Source organism: Scleropages formosus, chromosome 11, assembly GCF_900964775.1.
Source record: "Scleropages formosus chromosome 11, fSclFor1.1, whole genome shotgun sequence".
Classification (NCBI taxonomy): domain Eukaryota; kingdom Metazoa; phylum Chordata; class Actinopteri; order Osteoglossiformes; family Osteoglossidae; genus Scleropages; species Scleropages formosus.
In genome coordinates this window covers 25828351-25846856 of record NC_041816.1, presented here as the reverse complement: position 1 = coordinate 25846856, position 18506 = coordinate 25828351, and the positions used below count along the sequence as shown (strand labels likewise).

The 18506-nt window shown below is 39.6% G+C and overlaps 1 protein-coding gene across 1 annotated transcript; it reads right to left on the bottom strand.

The window, feature by feature from the left end:
* Positions 1–8346: 8346 nt before the first annotated feature.
* On the bottom strand, positions 8347–17610 carry LOC108940801 (serine/threonine-protein kinase Nek11-like). The gene is made up of 13 exons (XM_018763170.2): positions 17467–17610; positions 17253–17325; positions 15980–16125; positions 15633–15732; positions 15336–15448; positions 14988–15071; positions 14838–14905; positions 14444–14530; positions 12874–12928; positions 12065–12265; positions 9835–9889; positions 9664–9703; positions 8347–9263 (listed from the first exon to the last, which is right to left on the bottom strand). Exons 3-13 carry the CDS (start codon positions 16121–16123, stop codon positions 8417–8419), a joined length of 1794 nt encoding a protein of 597 aa, XP_018618686.2. The 5' UTR covers positions 16124–16125; positions 17253–17325; positions 17467–17610; the 3' UTR covers positions 8347–8416.
* Between the last annotated feature and the right edge of the window lie 896 nt (positions 17611–18506).

Below are 18506 nucleotides of genomic sequence, written 5' to 3'. Positions count from 1 at the left end.
TTACATTGTTTACTTGATTTCCATGCAGAAGACTCCTGAAGTTGCAGATCTATAACCTGAAAGACAATGCAAAACAAAGATAAAAATGAGATTGAACTGAGTATTAACACCACGACTATCTCAACATGGTAATGCAAGACAATAATCTATGATATGTATTAAGTGTTTTGGAAACCAATCTGACAGGGTTGTTTCAGAAATAATACGTTTTGGTCTGTTTGATTCTGTTTGAAAGATTAGAACCGAAATCACAGCGATATCCTGCCTGGACTACGGCAACTGTCTCCTGTCTGGCCTTCCTACTACTGTCATCAAACCTCCACAGTTGATAGAAAGTGCTGCTGCCCGAGTCGTGTTTGACTTACTGAAGCGTTCGCGTGTATCTGCCCTACTCGTTTCTCTACAAATTAGAATCTGTTGACTCCATAGACACCACAGATGCGTCTTTAATTTAAAAATACACTTTTTAAATTTTCTTATTTTTCTTAACTTTAAAGTACACTAAAATTACAACTAATTTAAAATTACTGAAAAAAGTTATGTTCTTATTTGGCGCTGTTTACCAATTAATCCCGTTAACATGCCTGGTGTTTGTCAGCTTTTGGCCACTTTCAACTTTGTCAACACCACAAACAATTCCAAACCAGATGTCCCTTAGCTTATTTACAGGTAAGGTTCTGTTAAAATCTAACATAAATTGAATGAAAATAAAAGTATTTACACTTTACAAACTCCTACCAAAAAGCAGTTGATAACTTCATCCCACAAATGTGTGCGACATTCTTCATCTTGTTATTAATCATCAACGCTCAGGAACATCCTAAACACTTTAGAAACTGATGGAATAATGGTGACAATACACTCCTACTGTGATTTTGTCAGTTTGTTTTGCTGTAACACATGTAAATTACATTTTATTAATCTCTGAAAGAATTTTTTGAAATGACGAGGCTGAATGAAAAGCATTCTAAAATATATAATTCAATTTGGATGTATCTGTGTCTTTGAAAATCTGTAACTCAGATGTTCACAACGTGAGGGGTGGCTGGTAGCATAGCAGAGGTGCTGCCTTTAGACCCAAAGGTCACATCTTTGAATCTCAGCTCTAGCTGTAGCACCCTTCAGCAACATACTGTCATGTCCATGCCCGCACCACAATGGACAGCACCTGACACCAATGAAGCACCTGACTGAGCGCTCGCCTTTAAAAGACCCTCCTCAGCTCCCGTACACTTGCGGAATCTCACAGAGACAACCGTCCCTCTTGCACTATGTCCTGTTGTTCCTCATCCCAAGCTTCCTGTATCCATTCTCTGGCTTTCAACCCTTTGCATTGTCTCCTGACCACGTCCATGGATCCTCTCTCTCACTCTGACCGCCGATCGACCGACTCTTCGCAAATCCCTGACAACGAGAACTCGCCTGACCCCTTGGTTCTGGACAAACGATCCTGTACTTGGGTCCAGCCGCCCCGACGTCCTCGGTTCCGCGTGACACATACTCAAAATTACTCCAGAGAAATTAACCAGCTGTATAAATGTATAAATAATTATAAAGTATATTAACATTGTATGTTGCTTTGGAGAAAAGCATCAGCAAAGTGCATAAATGTAATAAAAAAATCAATGTTTATTGATCTGTTTTATGACAAACAAATTTAACAGACTGTAAGATTAATCTTCATAGTGACTAAGAATATATTTCTGTACTTCAGGTAAAATTTCTGGTAGCCGCTTTGCTATGAAAGGCTTCCTCAGAATGTCATCAACACTGGGTCTATCTTTGGGATCCTTCTGTAGAAGGTCATCTAGCAGACTGCGTAGTTCAGGTGAGAAGTTCCCATGTATGGTTGGTGGAGTAGGTTTGGTCCACAAATCAAAGATGAAAACCATGTTGTCTTCTACAGGAAACTGTAATGGAAAAGGGCAACCTATGGTTACTCTGTGTTTCTACTAAAATTGCTCTAAATTAATTAACAAAGTCAAGGAATTTAGTCACTGAGGTGAATAATATGAATGCATTATGCACATAAAAAAATCTGAATTGTATGAATTGTCTTGTGGAATGTACTTCACCTCCCAGCACAGCCATCTAACTCTCTATCAAACTTGGCAACTCAGTCATTTCATCCACTCCTTTTGTCAAGAACCTACGAGTAATGAACTGAGGCCTCTGCATCTTCCAAAACTCTGACGGGGTGACCCGTACCTGCAGATTTAACCCGCACAAAATCTGCAGGACGTACATTTATCTCACTGCACACTCTGGGCAGCTTCTGGTCCAGGCTATGGTGATATCCCACCCAAACTACTGCAACTCCCTCCTATCTAGCCCATCAGGCTTTTCCATGAAGCCTCTCCAGCACAACTGCCACAAGACAGAGTGCTCCAGCACAACTTGAGTTTGACCTGCATTATGAAGTTTGAGATTCTGGTTACAGCCCACAAGACAATCAATGAATCTCCGCCCTGATTCCAGCAGGACCTTACCACTTACTTTCAGCTAAGGCAAAGTCCTCCTCTTGTTGCTTGGTGGTTCCAAAGTCAAAAGGTCAAAGGTTTCCAGTTTTGGCTCTAATGTGGGGGTATGCAGGGTGCAATTTACATTTATTTATTTACCTGACACTTTTTTCCAAAACAGCTTACACTGTTAAGAGCCTTACAACTCTTCACCCAGTTCTTCCTCTTATTTCAACCTGGAGCAACAGACATTTCCTCACACATTGCTGCCTGCCTGTCAGACATCTCTGCCTAGATGTCTGATCACCACCTGCACCTCAGCCTCTCCAAAACAGAGATCCTTCACATCCCAGATGGCCCATCTTCTTGTCATGAACTCTATTTCAAATGTTTACGGACAATACAAAACAAATCGAAAATAAAAATATGATCGTATTCACATAGGTAACATATATTGTTATTCTCTCCTGTAATCTCCCACAACATTTTAGACCAGCTTTTTTATTTTTTCTTGACTGTCCTTCAGTTGTCTAGAACAGGTCATTAATACCTTGGGGGTCAAGAAGAGCTACCTCCTTATGGTGACCCCCGGTCAACGTCCCTGACGGCTAAGCCGTCTTTAAATCGACCAAACTGGTCTTACCGCACAACACTATGCAAGCAACTTCAGCTTGCCTATGCTGTTAAACATCTGTTTTTGATCATGCAATAAATAAAATAATAAATCAATAGCTTGAGTTAACATGGAACAGGAAATGGGGAGGTATCCATCATGTTTTCCCTCATCCCATAATATGGCTCCCCCTCTTGCTAGCTGAAAAGCCTTAATAAAAGGTCACTATATCTTTATTAAACACGTTAACTTTGCTTCTTGCTATTCAAACTTAGGCCATACTGCTCCTGTACAGTATTTCAATATTCCTGTCCCTGTGCTCCAGGTTGACCTGAACAAATCTACAGTGTTCCTCATTCTTTTTCGGGTCTTGTTGTCACAGATATTTGGCGAATACAGTGAAATATTTCAGGTACAGTTGTCTCTTTGTACAGTAATGGAGTAGCTGGTCACATAGTGGTTAGAGCTGTTGCATTTGGACCCGAAGGTTGCAGGTTTAAATCCCACCTCTTGCTGTAGCACCCTTTAGCAAAGTACTTACCCTAAATTGCTCCAGTAAAATTACCCAGCTGTATAAATGGGTAAATAATTGTAAGAAGCTTAACAAAGTCATTTGCCTTGGAGAAATGTATCAGCTAAATGAATGAATGTATATATTCATGGTGGTGGACTACAGGGGATGGTGATAAAAGGTTCAAAGCAAACAAGAAACAAACAACAGTGCAGGATGAGGATATATGAGGCAGTACAACACAGAGGTCCAAAGACAGGAAAATCTAATGCATTTCACAGTTTTACTTTGTATGTGTTGCTCAAATTAAACTATGACAGCTATAAGGAAGGTTCCTTGCCTTCAAAAACAAAAGCATGCAAACATGAGTTTGAGTGCTTGTAGCTGAATGCATGTTTGTACATAAAAACACCTAAAGATAAAGCACAAAATATTCTTTAACAATCAAAATCACAAGAATTTTTTTCATTGCAAAAAACAATCTGTTAAGGTCCAAAAGCAAGGTTATGAATTCAAAAGGTCAGTGAAGTCCTAAAAGTTTGCAATGTGCCTTTTAAAGAATGCAGAACAATTGATTGTGAAACAAAGGTGTGGAAAAGGAAAATGCTAAACACAATACACTGCACATTCGAAAGAATTAAGAAAAAAAATAAATAAATCTCACAAAAAAATCCCTCAAACACGTGACAGGTGAAATAAAATTATTAAAAAAAATACACACACACACACACACACACACACACACTTTCAGAACCGCTTGTCCCATACGGGGTCACGGGGAACCGGAGCCTACCCGGCAACACAGGGCAGAAGGCCGGAGGGGGAGGAGACACACCCAGGACGGGACGCCAGTCCGTCACAAGGCACCCCAAGCGGGACTCAAACCCCAGACCTACTGGAGAGCAGGACTGTGATCCAACCCACTGCGCCACCACACCCCTTAAAATAAATATATTTTTTTAATAAAATCAATGACACAATATTGTAAGTTTTCACAAATCAAGTTAAACTTCTTCAAAATACTTAAATGATATCAATAGTGAAGGTTTCATCTCAAAGTGTGTGTCCAAAAACAGTAGACTGCTGTATTACAGTCATTTACATTTATATTTAAATTTTTTCATTTAGCAGACGCTTTTGTTGAAAGCGACATACATCTCAGCAAAAGTACAATTTGTGTATTACATTCAACCTGAGACATTTTCTTGTGAAATTTAAGTAGCTGATCAGCAAACTATTGAACATTTCTTTTTAAATGACTTGTGTGGAACTTGGATCTTACGGCTGGTGAAATGAAAATAATGAGTGAATGCAAAAAGCAAGAAATAATGTAACAAATGGAGCTGACAGTGAAAGTTACCCAACCATGGGTGTATGGGTGTATCATTGTAAGAAGTGAAAAGCATCAGCTGAATAAATGCAAATGTCATTTGTTTCACTGTGTGTTCCTTAAATGCAGCTGCTAAAACCATGAGAAAGGTCTCTTTAAAAATGAAGAACATTTACATGTGTTTGGGTGGTGCAGTGGAATGGTGGTCTGAAGTTTGTATGTACTCCCCATGTCTAGTGGGTTTCCTCCATGTGCTCTGGTTTCTTCACACAGTCCAAAAACATCAGGTTTCAATGGACTGTTGACACAAAATTGCTGTTACTTTGTGAATGGGTGAGTGACTGTGTGTGTGTTTGTGTGTGGGGCTACCGTGCAGTGCACCCATTTTACCAAATAGTACAGACAGCAAACCTACAGTGTTCCTCATTTTCTTTCGGGTCTTGTTGCCACAGATATTTGGCAAATACAGTGAAATGTTTCAGCTACAGTTGTCTCATTGTACAGTAATGGAGTAGCTGGTCACATAGTGGTTAGAGCTGTTGTATTTGGACCCCAAGGTTGCAGGTTTAAATCCCACCACCAGCTGTAGTACCCTTGAACAAGGTACTTGCCCTAAATTACCCAGCTGTATAAATGTGTAAATAGTTGTAAGAAGCTTAACGCTGTAATTTGCTTTGGAGGAAAGTGTCAACTAAATGAATAAATGTAAATGTATATTCTGAGTGCTGATGAAAGATTATCAACAAACAAAAAACAAAACAAGAGTGCAGGACGAGGATATATGGGGCAGTACAACACAGAGGTCCAAAGACAGGAACATCCAATGCAGTTCACAGTTTTACTTTGTATGTGTTGCTCAAATGAAACTATTACAGCTATAAGGAAGGTTCCCTACCTTCAAAAATGAAAGCATGCAAACATAAGTTTGCGTGCTTGTAGCTGAATGGTACTGAGGTTCAAAAGAAAGATTATGAGTTCAAAATGTGACATGAACATATGTCATAAAAACATCAGGTATCACTACTAACAGTGAAAAGAGATCATTTTTCAAATTCCTGTTACTGTGTTCTTCATTGACACACAAAAAATACGGTATGAAGTGATGTGAAATGTGAGCTGATAGACAACAGAGGTATGATGTTGCAATTTATGGAAAAACATGTACTGAGTGAAATATATGCATACAATTACTGTAAACATATATTTTGATGAGTTACACATATTTCACTGTATTGCTTCTAGAAACATTGAAATAAAATCAATGATGGTAATGTCTAAGGTGTCAATGTTCATGAACCATGACTTTATGATCATACACAGATAAGCCTTTATGCAGCTCCTCCTGTAATGTATGTAAATGTTTGTGTACCTCAAAAAAAATCAGTAGGAACGTGATCAAGAATCGTCAATAGTCTGAGATTCATGCAGCTACTCATGTGGTGAACATTGGGTCGTATGGTGGAAACAAACTGTTCTGAAGAATCACACATCTGCAACTATGTCTCTCTTTCTCCCAAGGTTATGCACAAACTGTATTTCTCTGAGATGTACGTCGCTTTGGAGAAAAGCGTCTGTGAAATGAAAACACGCAAATCAAATAGAACATATTTTAGTAGTATTCAGTAAACTGAAACAGCAAAACAGGTAAAAAAAATACTAGTACAAGTTTATAAGACATTTAATATTTTGTTTCTAACTTTTCAAGCACCAGTTGCATTGTAATAGTTTTCTTGTACAATGCCAGAGATAATGAAATATTCGCTTTAGATTATGCATTTTGTAGGAAAAAAGTGTTTTTTTTTTTCCCTAGTGTGATTGTTTTTTGGGTTGCATTACTTGTTTTGAAAACGTTGCCTTTTTTTTTAGGAATTGCGTTTAAGCCAGTAAGGAAAAACTGCACTATTTCCATCATCGATATTCATTCAGAAAATAAAGGTTAGAAAACACAATGGAGTCCCAGGTAGCACTGGTGGGACAGAGCTCTTGTGCTGTGGATCTGAATGTCTCTTTCAGTGTAGTTTTCCTGTGCTTCTTTTGTTTGCCTGGGTGTTCGGGTCTTCTCTCCCCGAGTCCAAAGACATGTATGTTCCAAGGGAACTGGTCACTCTAAATTGCCCCTAGTGTGTGTACAGGAGTGCGCTGTCTTGGACTGGTGCCCCAGGCACTTTGTGAAGTGTTACATGTCATAAGCTTCCAGGGGCCTAGACTGAAATCACTGCAGCACTATAGTGGACAAGTTGTGTCAGAAAACAGAGGGATGTCTACTTAGACATAAGACAAATAAATTCAGTCAATCTTTGGCTGGCAAATCATTCATGACATATACAGTTCTCTGTTGTTTTTCCAGTTTTCCTTTCATGATGAATCAGTAAGTCGTCATGGTTACTTGATTTCTGTTAAAATTCCTGCTGTTGTGTCCAAGCTGTAAAATGAAACTGCTTGCACAACTGTAAATTATCTCATTTTTCTCTTTGGTGTTGGATAATAACCTTTGAGCAGCTTAACTGGATTTTCTTTAATTTTTTAAACTTGCTTCACAACCAAAAGGCAGTTTAATATGAGAGACAGTTTTTATGAATTGCATTTTTTTAATAAAGTTTGTGTATGAGTTTGTGAACGCCTTGGTTACTAATAAGCTAAATCTCCATATAATGAAAAAATGACTAAACGTAGTTTTGAATTTGTTACTAGTGCTGCCTAGCTGTTTAATCAAGAGCCCCAGGAATGTTCTGTCCTCCACATGGGTTATTATTGTTGTTCACCGGGCCAATGGTGTCGTTATGAGTTCAGACTCAGTCTGTATTTCTTCTGTCCAGCTTCAGATCTATAGTACATGTTTATTTTGTTAAATAAATACAAAAACTGAACAATTGATCGTTGTCGAAATGAAGGCTGAAGGTTCAATGAAGGTTTAATTTGCCATCTCAGTTCTGGTGATGAGAGAAGCTCTGATTTTATTAATTATTCATAGTTTTAAAACAATAGTGTATGCCCTTACAGTATCAAATACAGTCCTCAAAATGCAAACCAGCACCCCCATTCCACAGAAACCTCACTGATCCTGTACACAACGAAGTCTGAATTTGTGAAAAAGCAGGCAAGTCAATGTCAGCAATATTTCAAAAGTATCCTAAATTAAAATTATCACAAAATATAATTCATATATATGTCTCAGAGAAGTGACTAACTGAAAGAAAACATTCACTTGTAGCAAATTACATAAATTACATTACATTTTTGTAATGGAATGAAAATTTTAATGTGAGCAAACACACACACATTTTCAGAACCGCTTGTCCCATATGGGGTCACAGGGAACCGGAGCCTACCCGGTGACACAGGGCATAAGGCCGGAGGGGGAGGGGACACACCCAGGACGGGACGCCAGTCCGTCGCAAGGCACCCCAAGCGGGACTTGAACCCCAGACCCACTGGAGAGCAGGACTGTGGTCCAACCCACTGCGCCACCACACCCTGTGAGCAAACAAAGAATTAAAATAGATTCAGAACTCCAAAATGTCTAGTTCTGCTTTTATACTTTCCAGCTCACTGAGCTTCTCCTTGAAACTTGAAGCCATGTCTCTGATATTTGCTATGATCTTCATGGTGGTTGATTGTAGTTCAGCTTTAGAGGTTTTTGTGGGATCTGCCGTGGAATCGCCACTTGTTTGTCTCATTTCATGGATCTCCTTGCTGTCCTTGTAGATGAAGTAGGCATCGAGAGCGACGAAGAGGCCGGAGAGCACCCCTGTGAAGACTTCTGCCACACGCACAGCTCTGGATGCTTGGGCCGCCACCTTGCCGATGTTGGCTACTTGGATGAGCCGGACGAGCTCTGCAATGCCACCCAAACCCCTCCCTATTCTACACCCAGCTTGAAACATGTTGGGTGTTCCAATGAAGCTCTCATACTGCTTCAGGATGTCCAGACTTCTGCAGATATCCTCAATACATATGAGGATGGGTTCCATTTTCTCCCTGTACTCATTAATGATCCTCTCAATGTTCTTACGATCCGCTGACTGGATCGCCATATTGGTGATGTTGGAGGCAGCACTGGTGGCCCCTCCAGCCACAGCTATACCAATCCCCACCCCTGTAACAATGAGAGAGGCACCCAGGGTCACGGGCGCTAGGGCGAGTCCAACTATTGAAGTGATTCCTCCTGCTGCCCCCACCACACCCCCTGTCAGGCTGCCCACAGTTGCTCTGTAGTGGACCCGTTCCAGACCATCAGCAACTGTTTCCAGCTCTTTCACCAGATTGTGTAGAAAATCAGCATTCTGACTGTAGAGAGTTTTAAATTTCTCAGTGTTTTCACCAAGAAGAATCACAGCATCACTCAGATTCCTAAAAACAAAGGATGTGAGAATGGGGGGCTGAGCGTTAAAAATACATGCAGTTGTTCCATGTTAGAAACATTTGTCTCAAGATGAATTCTCGTCTCAAGATAATAATATCTACTAAGCACTTATTAATACAGTTAAAGAATTAAAATGATATTTTTACCTTATATTTCTGTATACAGATATTAATTTTACATTGCTTTTGAAATGAAGTTGGTGTTCCTTTTAATAAGCCCGTTTCTTTATTATTATGAAGGGTCATTACTATTAATAGTAAATCATTCTGGGTCCCACCTTCATCTCCAGCTACAAGTAAAGTGGAATATTAAACTGCATATATGTCTAGACTGTATCTGCCGTTATTAGAGAGGACAAACTTTAAATCTGGATTTAACATTTTTTACCTGTCATTAACCACATCTAGGTGGATCCCGTCTTCATTGCCTGGACAAAGATGTAAATAATAATTCTGAACTAAGAGAGGTATATGTAAGTTTGTCATAAATAAAATATCAACTGTGACAGACCCAATGGCCTCCCAGTAGGATTTCACACAGTAAAAAATATTTGTTTACCTGGTGCCACTAGAGGAACAGATATAGATCCATGCCAATTTTCATCTTCAACAACCTGAAAGGTTACCAAAAAAATAAATAACCACAAATGTACAGCATAACAATTCAATAGTAATATAATTGTTACTGACATTTATTAAAAACTTTTTTAACTATCCTCATTGCCCTTATCACTCCACATTTAGTAAAGCAGTCATAGACTGTAAAGTATGGCCATATCAAACCTTAAGATTTTACCTCTTGCTAGTACACCTCCTAAAATTCTCGTAACATTCAGAAAGTACACTGAGGGAGAAATACTGCTTTCAGTGGACCTGCATTTTGAATTACATGAAAGATTGTTAAATGGTTTTCAGTTTTCAATGAGTTCAGTTCAGTGGCCTCCAACTGACATATAATTTTAATTATATTAAAAATAGACAATAAAAGGATGGACCTGACATTTTTCTTCTTAAGCTAATAATTACCCCTGCTAGTTTAGGCACACCCTAGGGCCAGTATCTTTCCAAATATCCGGGGAAAATTTGTTTATGAATTTACACACACACACATTGACTGAAACTGCTTTTCCCAAGTGGGATCACGGGGAGCCAGAGCCTAACCCAGCAACACAGGGCACAAGGCTGGAGAGGGAGGGGACACACCCAGGATGGGACACCAATCTGTCGCAAGGCACCCGAAGTGGGGCTCGAATGCCACACTCACCAGAGAGCAGGCCCCGGCCAAACCCGCTGCGCCACCGCACCCCCCCGTTATAAATTTATATGTAGTGATATCACAGACGCTTTTCTCCAAAGCAACAGAGAACAGTTTAACAGTACATTACACCAACAGACAGATTTAGATGCAGACATGTGATAGTTAAGTACAGTCAATTGGTCTCATACCACCAGTGTACATGGTACATGTTGCTGCATATAGTCTTTGGAGGATAGTGTTATGCAGGATGTATTTACAGGAGCAAATTATGGCTTTGAGATGTTGATGGAAGAAAAGACTTGAGTCAGTCAATACTCCCAGGCTCTTAAATGATGAAGCAGGTAAAATGAGCGAGTTGTCCAGTTTAACAGAGAGTTCTTAAGAGAAGGATGGACCAGCTGGTAGGTGAAGGATCTCTTTTTTAGAGAGGTTCAGTTGTAGGTAGTGTTCAGAAATCCAAGCAGAGGAAATGTCTGTAGATCCAGGAGGTAGAGCAAGGAACAGCTAGGTGTCGTTGACAGGAGAATTCATGAGAGGCATTGACAGAGTAAAGAGTGCCAAGAGAAGACATGTAGATGGAGTACATGGAAAACGTGTTGAGAGATGCTGAGAGGATGATCAGGAACCACACCAGACCACTTGGTAAGATCTTCCTATAAGTAGGATTCAAACCATTTCAGTTTAATACCAAGCAATCCAAAAGATTAGGTTGACAGTGTCACATGCTGCAGGCAGGTCAAGAAGGATGAGGACCCAGGAGAAGGAAGTCATTCTACCTGACTGGAGAGTATCCAGAGACAGATTGAAGGAGACCATTAAAGAGATCATTCTGGGTGAGGAATACACCTAGCTGGTTATAGATTGCAGGTTCCAGAGTTTATGACAGATGAAGGAAGCAGGTAGAGGCTCTGTGTGACAGCAGGAGGTAAGAGATTTCACGTTTTTGAAATGTAGTGAATGAGACTACAGGAAGACCCAATGTGATTAGGGTAGATAGATGTCGAAAGCTTATTCATGATAAAGCCGGCTTCATGTGAAGAACAAGGCAAAATTGTCAGTAGTGTGAGAAGTGAGAGGAGGAAGAGGTAAAGAGTCTGTGTGGATTCTTGACTGGAGACTGTTTGTTGTGGAAGAAAGTGGTTTTAGCCACAGAAACAGCAGAATTGGTGGACACTAGGAGATCCTTAAAAATAGCTAAGTCTTTGGGAGTCCTTGATTTCCACCAGTGTCATTCTGCGGGATGGAGTTTGATCCTTTTGGCACTGAGTACATCTGCTAACCAGGGGGTGGAATTGGAGCTGTCTGGTCTGGATGGTAGACGAGAGAGAGTCTAGAGAAGAGGATAAGGGTTGAGAGGAACACAACAACAGTATTTTCTTTGGACAACACTAAGAACTGTGCTGTAGATGGTGGGAAAAGTTTGTATGGGTGAGGAGAGGGGTAGAACGTCACAGAAAGTGCTGAGGCAGGAGACGCGTTAGTAGTGGTGATGTAGGACAGGATGGAGGTGGAGAAAGGGTCAGAAACATACCTTTTGTAAGAGGTCCTTTGGAATCCGTCTTTTTATGCAAGGCTTCTTTAGAATTTCATCAACACTAGGTCTGTCTCCTGGATCCTTTCCCAGAAGCTCATTTACCAGACTGCACAGCTGAGGTGAGAAGTCCTCAGAGAATTGTGGAGAAGATGTGTTCCACAGCTCAAACATGAAAAGAAGATGATCCTTGGGAGCAAACTGTGAGAGAAATGTGCTCAAGTAGTTAAAGGAGACATTTACCTGACACTTTTATCCAAAGCAATATACAGCTACCTACAACTATTTGCTCATTTATACAACTGGGCAACTTTGCTGGAGCAGTTTAGGGTATGTGCCTTGATAAAGGGTACAACAGCTAAAGCCTGAACCTGTTGGTCTAAAGGCAGTTGCTTTAACCACGATGCTACTAGCTTCCAGCAATGCTACTGCTTTATCTTTCAGAGATTATGTTTAATCAAAATACTTATACTATTAATTAACTTAATATATGCCTCTAAATTAGAGCAGTCTACTGCTGCTAAACCTTACATTTGGCTTGATGAATTTCCCACTAAAATCGATAGGCCTGAACAACAAATTGGATACTTTTCTTTTCTTTTTATATTTAGACCTGAACCTCATTGCTGGTATGAATGAATGAAATTATATTTTTATAGCAGAGATCATCTAATGGATTTCTGCATTGTGTTACACTTTTTGGTGTTTTTCGTTCCATTACTATAGGTATATATCAAAAAACAGAAGTGTAAAAGAATAAAATAGAAAAAACATTGTTGTTCTACAGTCCATGTTTGTTTTGTACTCACCGCAAATTCAAACGAACACATTTCGTACAGCACACAACCCAATGCCCAGATATCACTGAAAAAAGAATTATTAATAAATGAGTATAAATGTGTAATGGGTATATCCCTGCTATGTGATGCACTGTTTTACATAGTTTTGCTCTTTATTTATGGTCATATCTCTCCATCAACTACTTTGTTTCAAAATAAAGCATTTTTTCGTCTTATTGAAGTGTAGCGGGGATGCTCTGTATTTTGTTTATGCTAGATACTCTGCTATTGATTTAAATTTTATATTTCTGAAAAAATGCAACAATTTGGTAATCTATTTGAAATGTAGTTCAAACATACAAACATTAGATACTAAATAGCAAATTGTAAATATGAAGAAAAGATAAAATTCAAAAGAAGAAAAGCATAAGTTCACTTTTTCATTTACAGCACTGTGCAACAAAAGGTGCTATTTAATTAATAGACAGGACACTGTATACAGAATTGCTAACAACAGAAGAATATATGATGATTCTCACAGACTTTGCTTTGTTCTTTAGAGCACTGTTTAAAAAAAATAAATAAAAACTGTTCCATGATGGTTGAACATCATGTCTTGTTTTAGGCCTACTTTACACTTAGTCATACAACACTGTTGCTGATATTTTGTTTCATATTCAAGAAATATTACATTTCATTGGATTTACTCTGGTGGAATATTAGGTTAAAACCTGTCATGTTTTATAACATTTAGACCAGTTCATTTACAGTAAATAAAAGCTATTTACAAGACTTAATCAATCGGTACACCCCAGCCAGGCTCCTTCGCTCATCTACAACTGCTCGCTTGGTGGTCCCGCGCACGAAAGGCAAAGCTCGGAGGTTCTCGGTTCTGGGTCCGTTGTGGTGGAATGACCTCCCCCGTCACTCAGAACTGCGGAAACTCTATCTATTTTCAAGAAGGGTCTGAAAACTCACCTTTTCCAGATCCACTTCACCCAAGATCTCTCCTGTTCATTTACGGTGTAACTGTTCACGCATCGTAATTCCATAAGCATCCCCAGATACAACCTTTAAACAGCCATTACTCTGGCATTGTACTTGCTCATTTGTGTATCTTATAATATTTAAAAAAAAAAAAAAATGGTGGGAGGGTATTGGGATTTGTCTATCCTGTGTCTTATACACCTACTCGAACGATGAACCTCGGTGCAGCAAACTAGGTTTGCTTGAGACTTTCATGTCTGCAGCTATGTCTCCTTCTCTTAATGTAATGCATAAATTGCACTTTTGCTGAGATGTACGTCACTTTGGGCAAAAGCGTCTGCTAAATGAATAAATGTTAATGTAAATATAGGGACTGGCGTCCCGTCCTGGGTGTGTCCCCTTCCCCCTCCGGCCTTCCGCCCTGTGTTGCCGGGTAGGCTCCGGTTCCCCGTGACCCCGTATGGGACAAGCGGTTCTGAAAGTGTGTGTGTGTGTGTGTGTGTGTGTAAATATAGGGATATTCCTGAAAGCAGACAGGTACACTACCAGGTGTTCTGCTAGCTGAGGAAAACATTCTGGGGGAAAATATTAAGAAGAATATCAGCTTCAATACCTTTTTTTAGTAAAAGGTTTTCCCTTCCACACCTCTGGAGAAACATAAAGAGGTGTTCCGATCTGGATTCTTCCGTATTCTTCTTTTCTGGAATAACAAGAAGAAAGTCAGAGGAAACCAGACATCAGAAATTCAGGCTTTAGTGTTGGCTGGGAGCCAACCGCTGGCCGATGACCAAGACAAAATTAGAAATCACTTCGAACAAAGTTATTTCCCAGGCAGCTCCAGGGTTTTTGGATTGTATTAATTGGCATAATACACAATACATTATAGTCATTTACTATTAGCTGTATAAACAAATCAATAACTGGTAAAGTAGTTTAACACTGTAAATCACTTTCGATAAAATGTCCACTAAATGAATACATATCAGCATCATTGAACAATTTTTTACCTGTTTAGGACTTTGGCAACTCCAATATTTCCTAGTTTTATGATTCCATGCTTGGTCAGAAAGATGTTCTAAAATGTTAAAAAAGAATTCATCGATTTTACCATATGATGTACCTTATCCTGAACTGAACCAAGTGAAGAGAGCTCATACCTGAGGTTTTATGTCTCGGTGTAAGATCTCCTTATCATGAAGATCTTTCAAGGCCAGGCAGATCAATGTGAACCAGTTTAAGATCTTGGAAAAATAATAAAATTATAAACACATAAACCATTTATGAAACAAAGTTTCATGAGTTAGGAAAAAAATAAATATTACAGAATTAAAATACCCAGAATTAATGCAAGTTTTCTAGTGTATTTAAGAAGCGCCTTTACATCAGAGTTGCTGTAGTTCATGTTCAGTGATCAGACGATGACCCAAAATGACCAAAAATAAAACTATAGCTCACTTAGTTCAGCCCCTAAGAAGGAGCCTTCAGACTCACTTTAAATTCCTTACCTCATCCTCCGACAGCCTTCTGTCTGCCTCTTTTGGTGTCTTTTTTAGGTCTGCGATCTTTTTCGAGAGATCGCCCTCACAGTACTCCATCACTATGTGCAAGTCCCTGTGCTCTGAACAGGAAACACATCTGTTATACTTACACTCCACTGGCATGGTGTGCAGGCTCAGCAACCAAATATGAAATATTATTGCTAGTCAAAAAGTAAAACAAGATGTGCAAAAACAAGGAAAACGTTACTGAGAAATTCATAAAACCATGATGTCATCATATCAGCAACAATCCAAAAAAAATACCATCTTCAAATGCTTCTTTGTACTGAGTAAGGAACGGGTGGTCCGTGTCAACAAGAATGGTCACCTCCTCATTTATCCTCTCCTTCTTCACACTTTCCACCTTAAAAAGGAAGATATAGGTGTACAGTGTTGGTTTAGCCACCTATTCCATATCCTACAGTAGTACCTTTGAGAAAAGTACGTACCCTGAATTGTTCCAGAAAAATTACCTAGCTGTATGAATGCATAAATCAGTGTAAGCAGCTTAACACTAAATCGCTTTTCAAGCTGTTTTATAAAATTTTGTTTTGTAATGCACTGAAACGTTAAATTTAAATGTCGTAATAAAATGCAGTAGTAACCCTTACATTTTTCGTGTTAATGATCTTGATTATGTAGTCTTTTCCATCAAGAGCACACTTCGCCAGAACAACTTTCTCAGTTCCTCCTTCTGCGGTTTCCTTCTGGACAGTGTACCCTCGCTTTATCATCTGGCTCTGTTCACCACCCATTTCTCCAGAAAAAACACAGAGTCACTGTTACATACAAAGTCAATAACACCATTCTAATTTTGCCTTTTAAAAATCATAGCTCTCAGTTTTAGGGTAGTATTTATAAAATAACACACTAAACAACTGAAAATACCCTCAGGTCGTAGCAGTGTTTAATATATTATTTATCATGAATTCTCAATCACCTTTCTTAAAATAATGCCAAACATAGGGTGGACAGGTCAAAGGAAACATTATGTACTGGTATTACACTTGGACAATTTATTTTAAAGTTATTTTACTGGAAAGAAAAACTGAGATTTTGAGGCGGTAGTAATGTCCACTTCTGAACTTGACTCATGGAAATGGTGAGACCACCAGCATATAATGTGAAAATGTATCTATTACCTTTTAGCAAAGCTATTCATGATCTTAAGATACCTGCAGTTATTTACCCAGCTGGATAATTTCACTGCAGCAATCACCTTGCTGAAGGGTTCTGCAGCTACAGTTGAGATGTGAACTTACAATCTTTCATCCAAAGGCAGCAGTTCTCACTCCTACACTACTAAGTGTCCTGACAGCCAACCTTTGAAATACATACTGTGCTTTGGACAATACATATTTACAGTAAATATATAGTATAAGGTCCCCTCTGTAAAATATCTGAAAATGAAACCCACATCCTTAAAACTGACATGTCATTAATAGATATCAACACATAACCATGTATTACATGGTAATATACGGTACATGGCTCAGCACTTTTCTCTGCAAATAGAGAGTATGCAACATGCATTCCATCGCTTCATCGAAAAGTAAGTTTGGATTGTGGATTAACAAGGATGAGAGGGGGAGAAGAGCAAACTTTATTTATGGAACATTTCATGGACACCATTTCAGCAAGGATGTATCTTCTCAAATCCCCACAATAAATGCATAAAAGTGCCTAAAGTTGCTGGATATTTCAAATCTGATCATGTGTCGCCATCCTGAATGCCTTCCTTCAATGTGATCCCAGCGCTTGTGCTGTCAGATGGCGGTACATGGAGCAACAAACAAAGTGCGATTGTATAGTTGCTGCGAAAGTTTTCTTAAAGGCCCAGTCTCCTATTTCACGTTCCCTCATAATTAGTAAGTTTTGGTTTACCCGATGCTTTCGTCCGACTTTATCCTTGCCCTGGGGACTGCGTCCGTCCACCGTTCACAGCCTCTGGCTCAATCTGATGTGATGAACATAAGAAACACAAGAGCACAGAATCTCACATACACACTTCCAGCTGCACGCTGGTTTCACAGGGAAGACACTGTTAGACATAACCCAACATACAACGTGCGACACGGTCGGAGGTGACGCTGCCCACCTGCTCTCGCAGTCCAAGTGGAGAACAAATGTCGGACTGTTGTCAGAGTTTAATATGGTGCCTTGTGAGTCACCCACAGAGCCCGTAAGTCTTTGAGTTTCACTTTCTCTTCCTTCGATTTCAAATAAGTGATGTGGCCTTCCTGGTTTGAGCGTGATTGTGTTTTTCTACAGTTTGGGCCACACCCACCACCCTCTACCGACAGGAGTTCCGGAGTGACTCATCTTGTCAAAATGTACAGTCTTTGGACTAGAAAATGTACAAGTACAATACATATTTACAGTAAATAAATGAATATTAATCAATATATAGTGTATTATAAACATACAGTGTATAATAAACAATAGAACGGAATACACACACACTTTCTGAACCGCTTGTCCCATACGGGGTCGCGGAGCCTACCCAGCAACACAGGGCGTAAGGCCGGAAGGGGAGGGGACACACCCAGGACAGGATGCCAGTCCATCACAAGGCACCCCAAGCGGGACTCGAACCCCAGACCCACTAAAGAGCAGGACTGGGTCCAACCCACTGCACCACCACGCCCCCCACTAGAACAGAATAAATAATAAAAATATTATGTGTATAAATAATAAATATGCAATGTAAGGTCACCTCATTGAACCACCTGAAAGTTAAATCCAAGTCTTTCTGTGGTGTCCGAAAAGGAAGGTACACCGTTCTTTGGAGGTTTCCCTGAAACAAAGCACTGGAACACTTGAAGTGTGCAAACAAAGAGTTTATTAGGAACAGTGGCTCGTGTCACAAACTCACTTCACACCGCGGAACCTCGTCTGCGTTCGCTCGAAAAAAGCCCCCGTTATATATAGTGCCCCCAATAACGGTTCCCGCTTCTTTTAGGAACTAACCAATAACAATTCTCCTTTGTCAACCTACACCCTACAGGCCGGCAGGAACCTTTCTTTTACAAAACTCTCAAGGATTCGTTCTTGGTGTAAAACACCACACTTTCAAACTGAGCTAATGATCAACACGTCATCAATAGATAATAGTTTGTAATTTGGTCAAAAGAACAG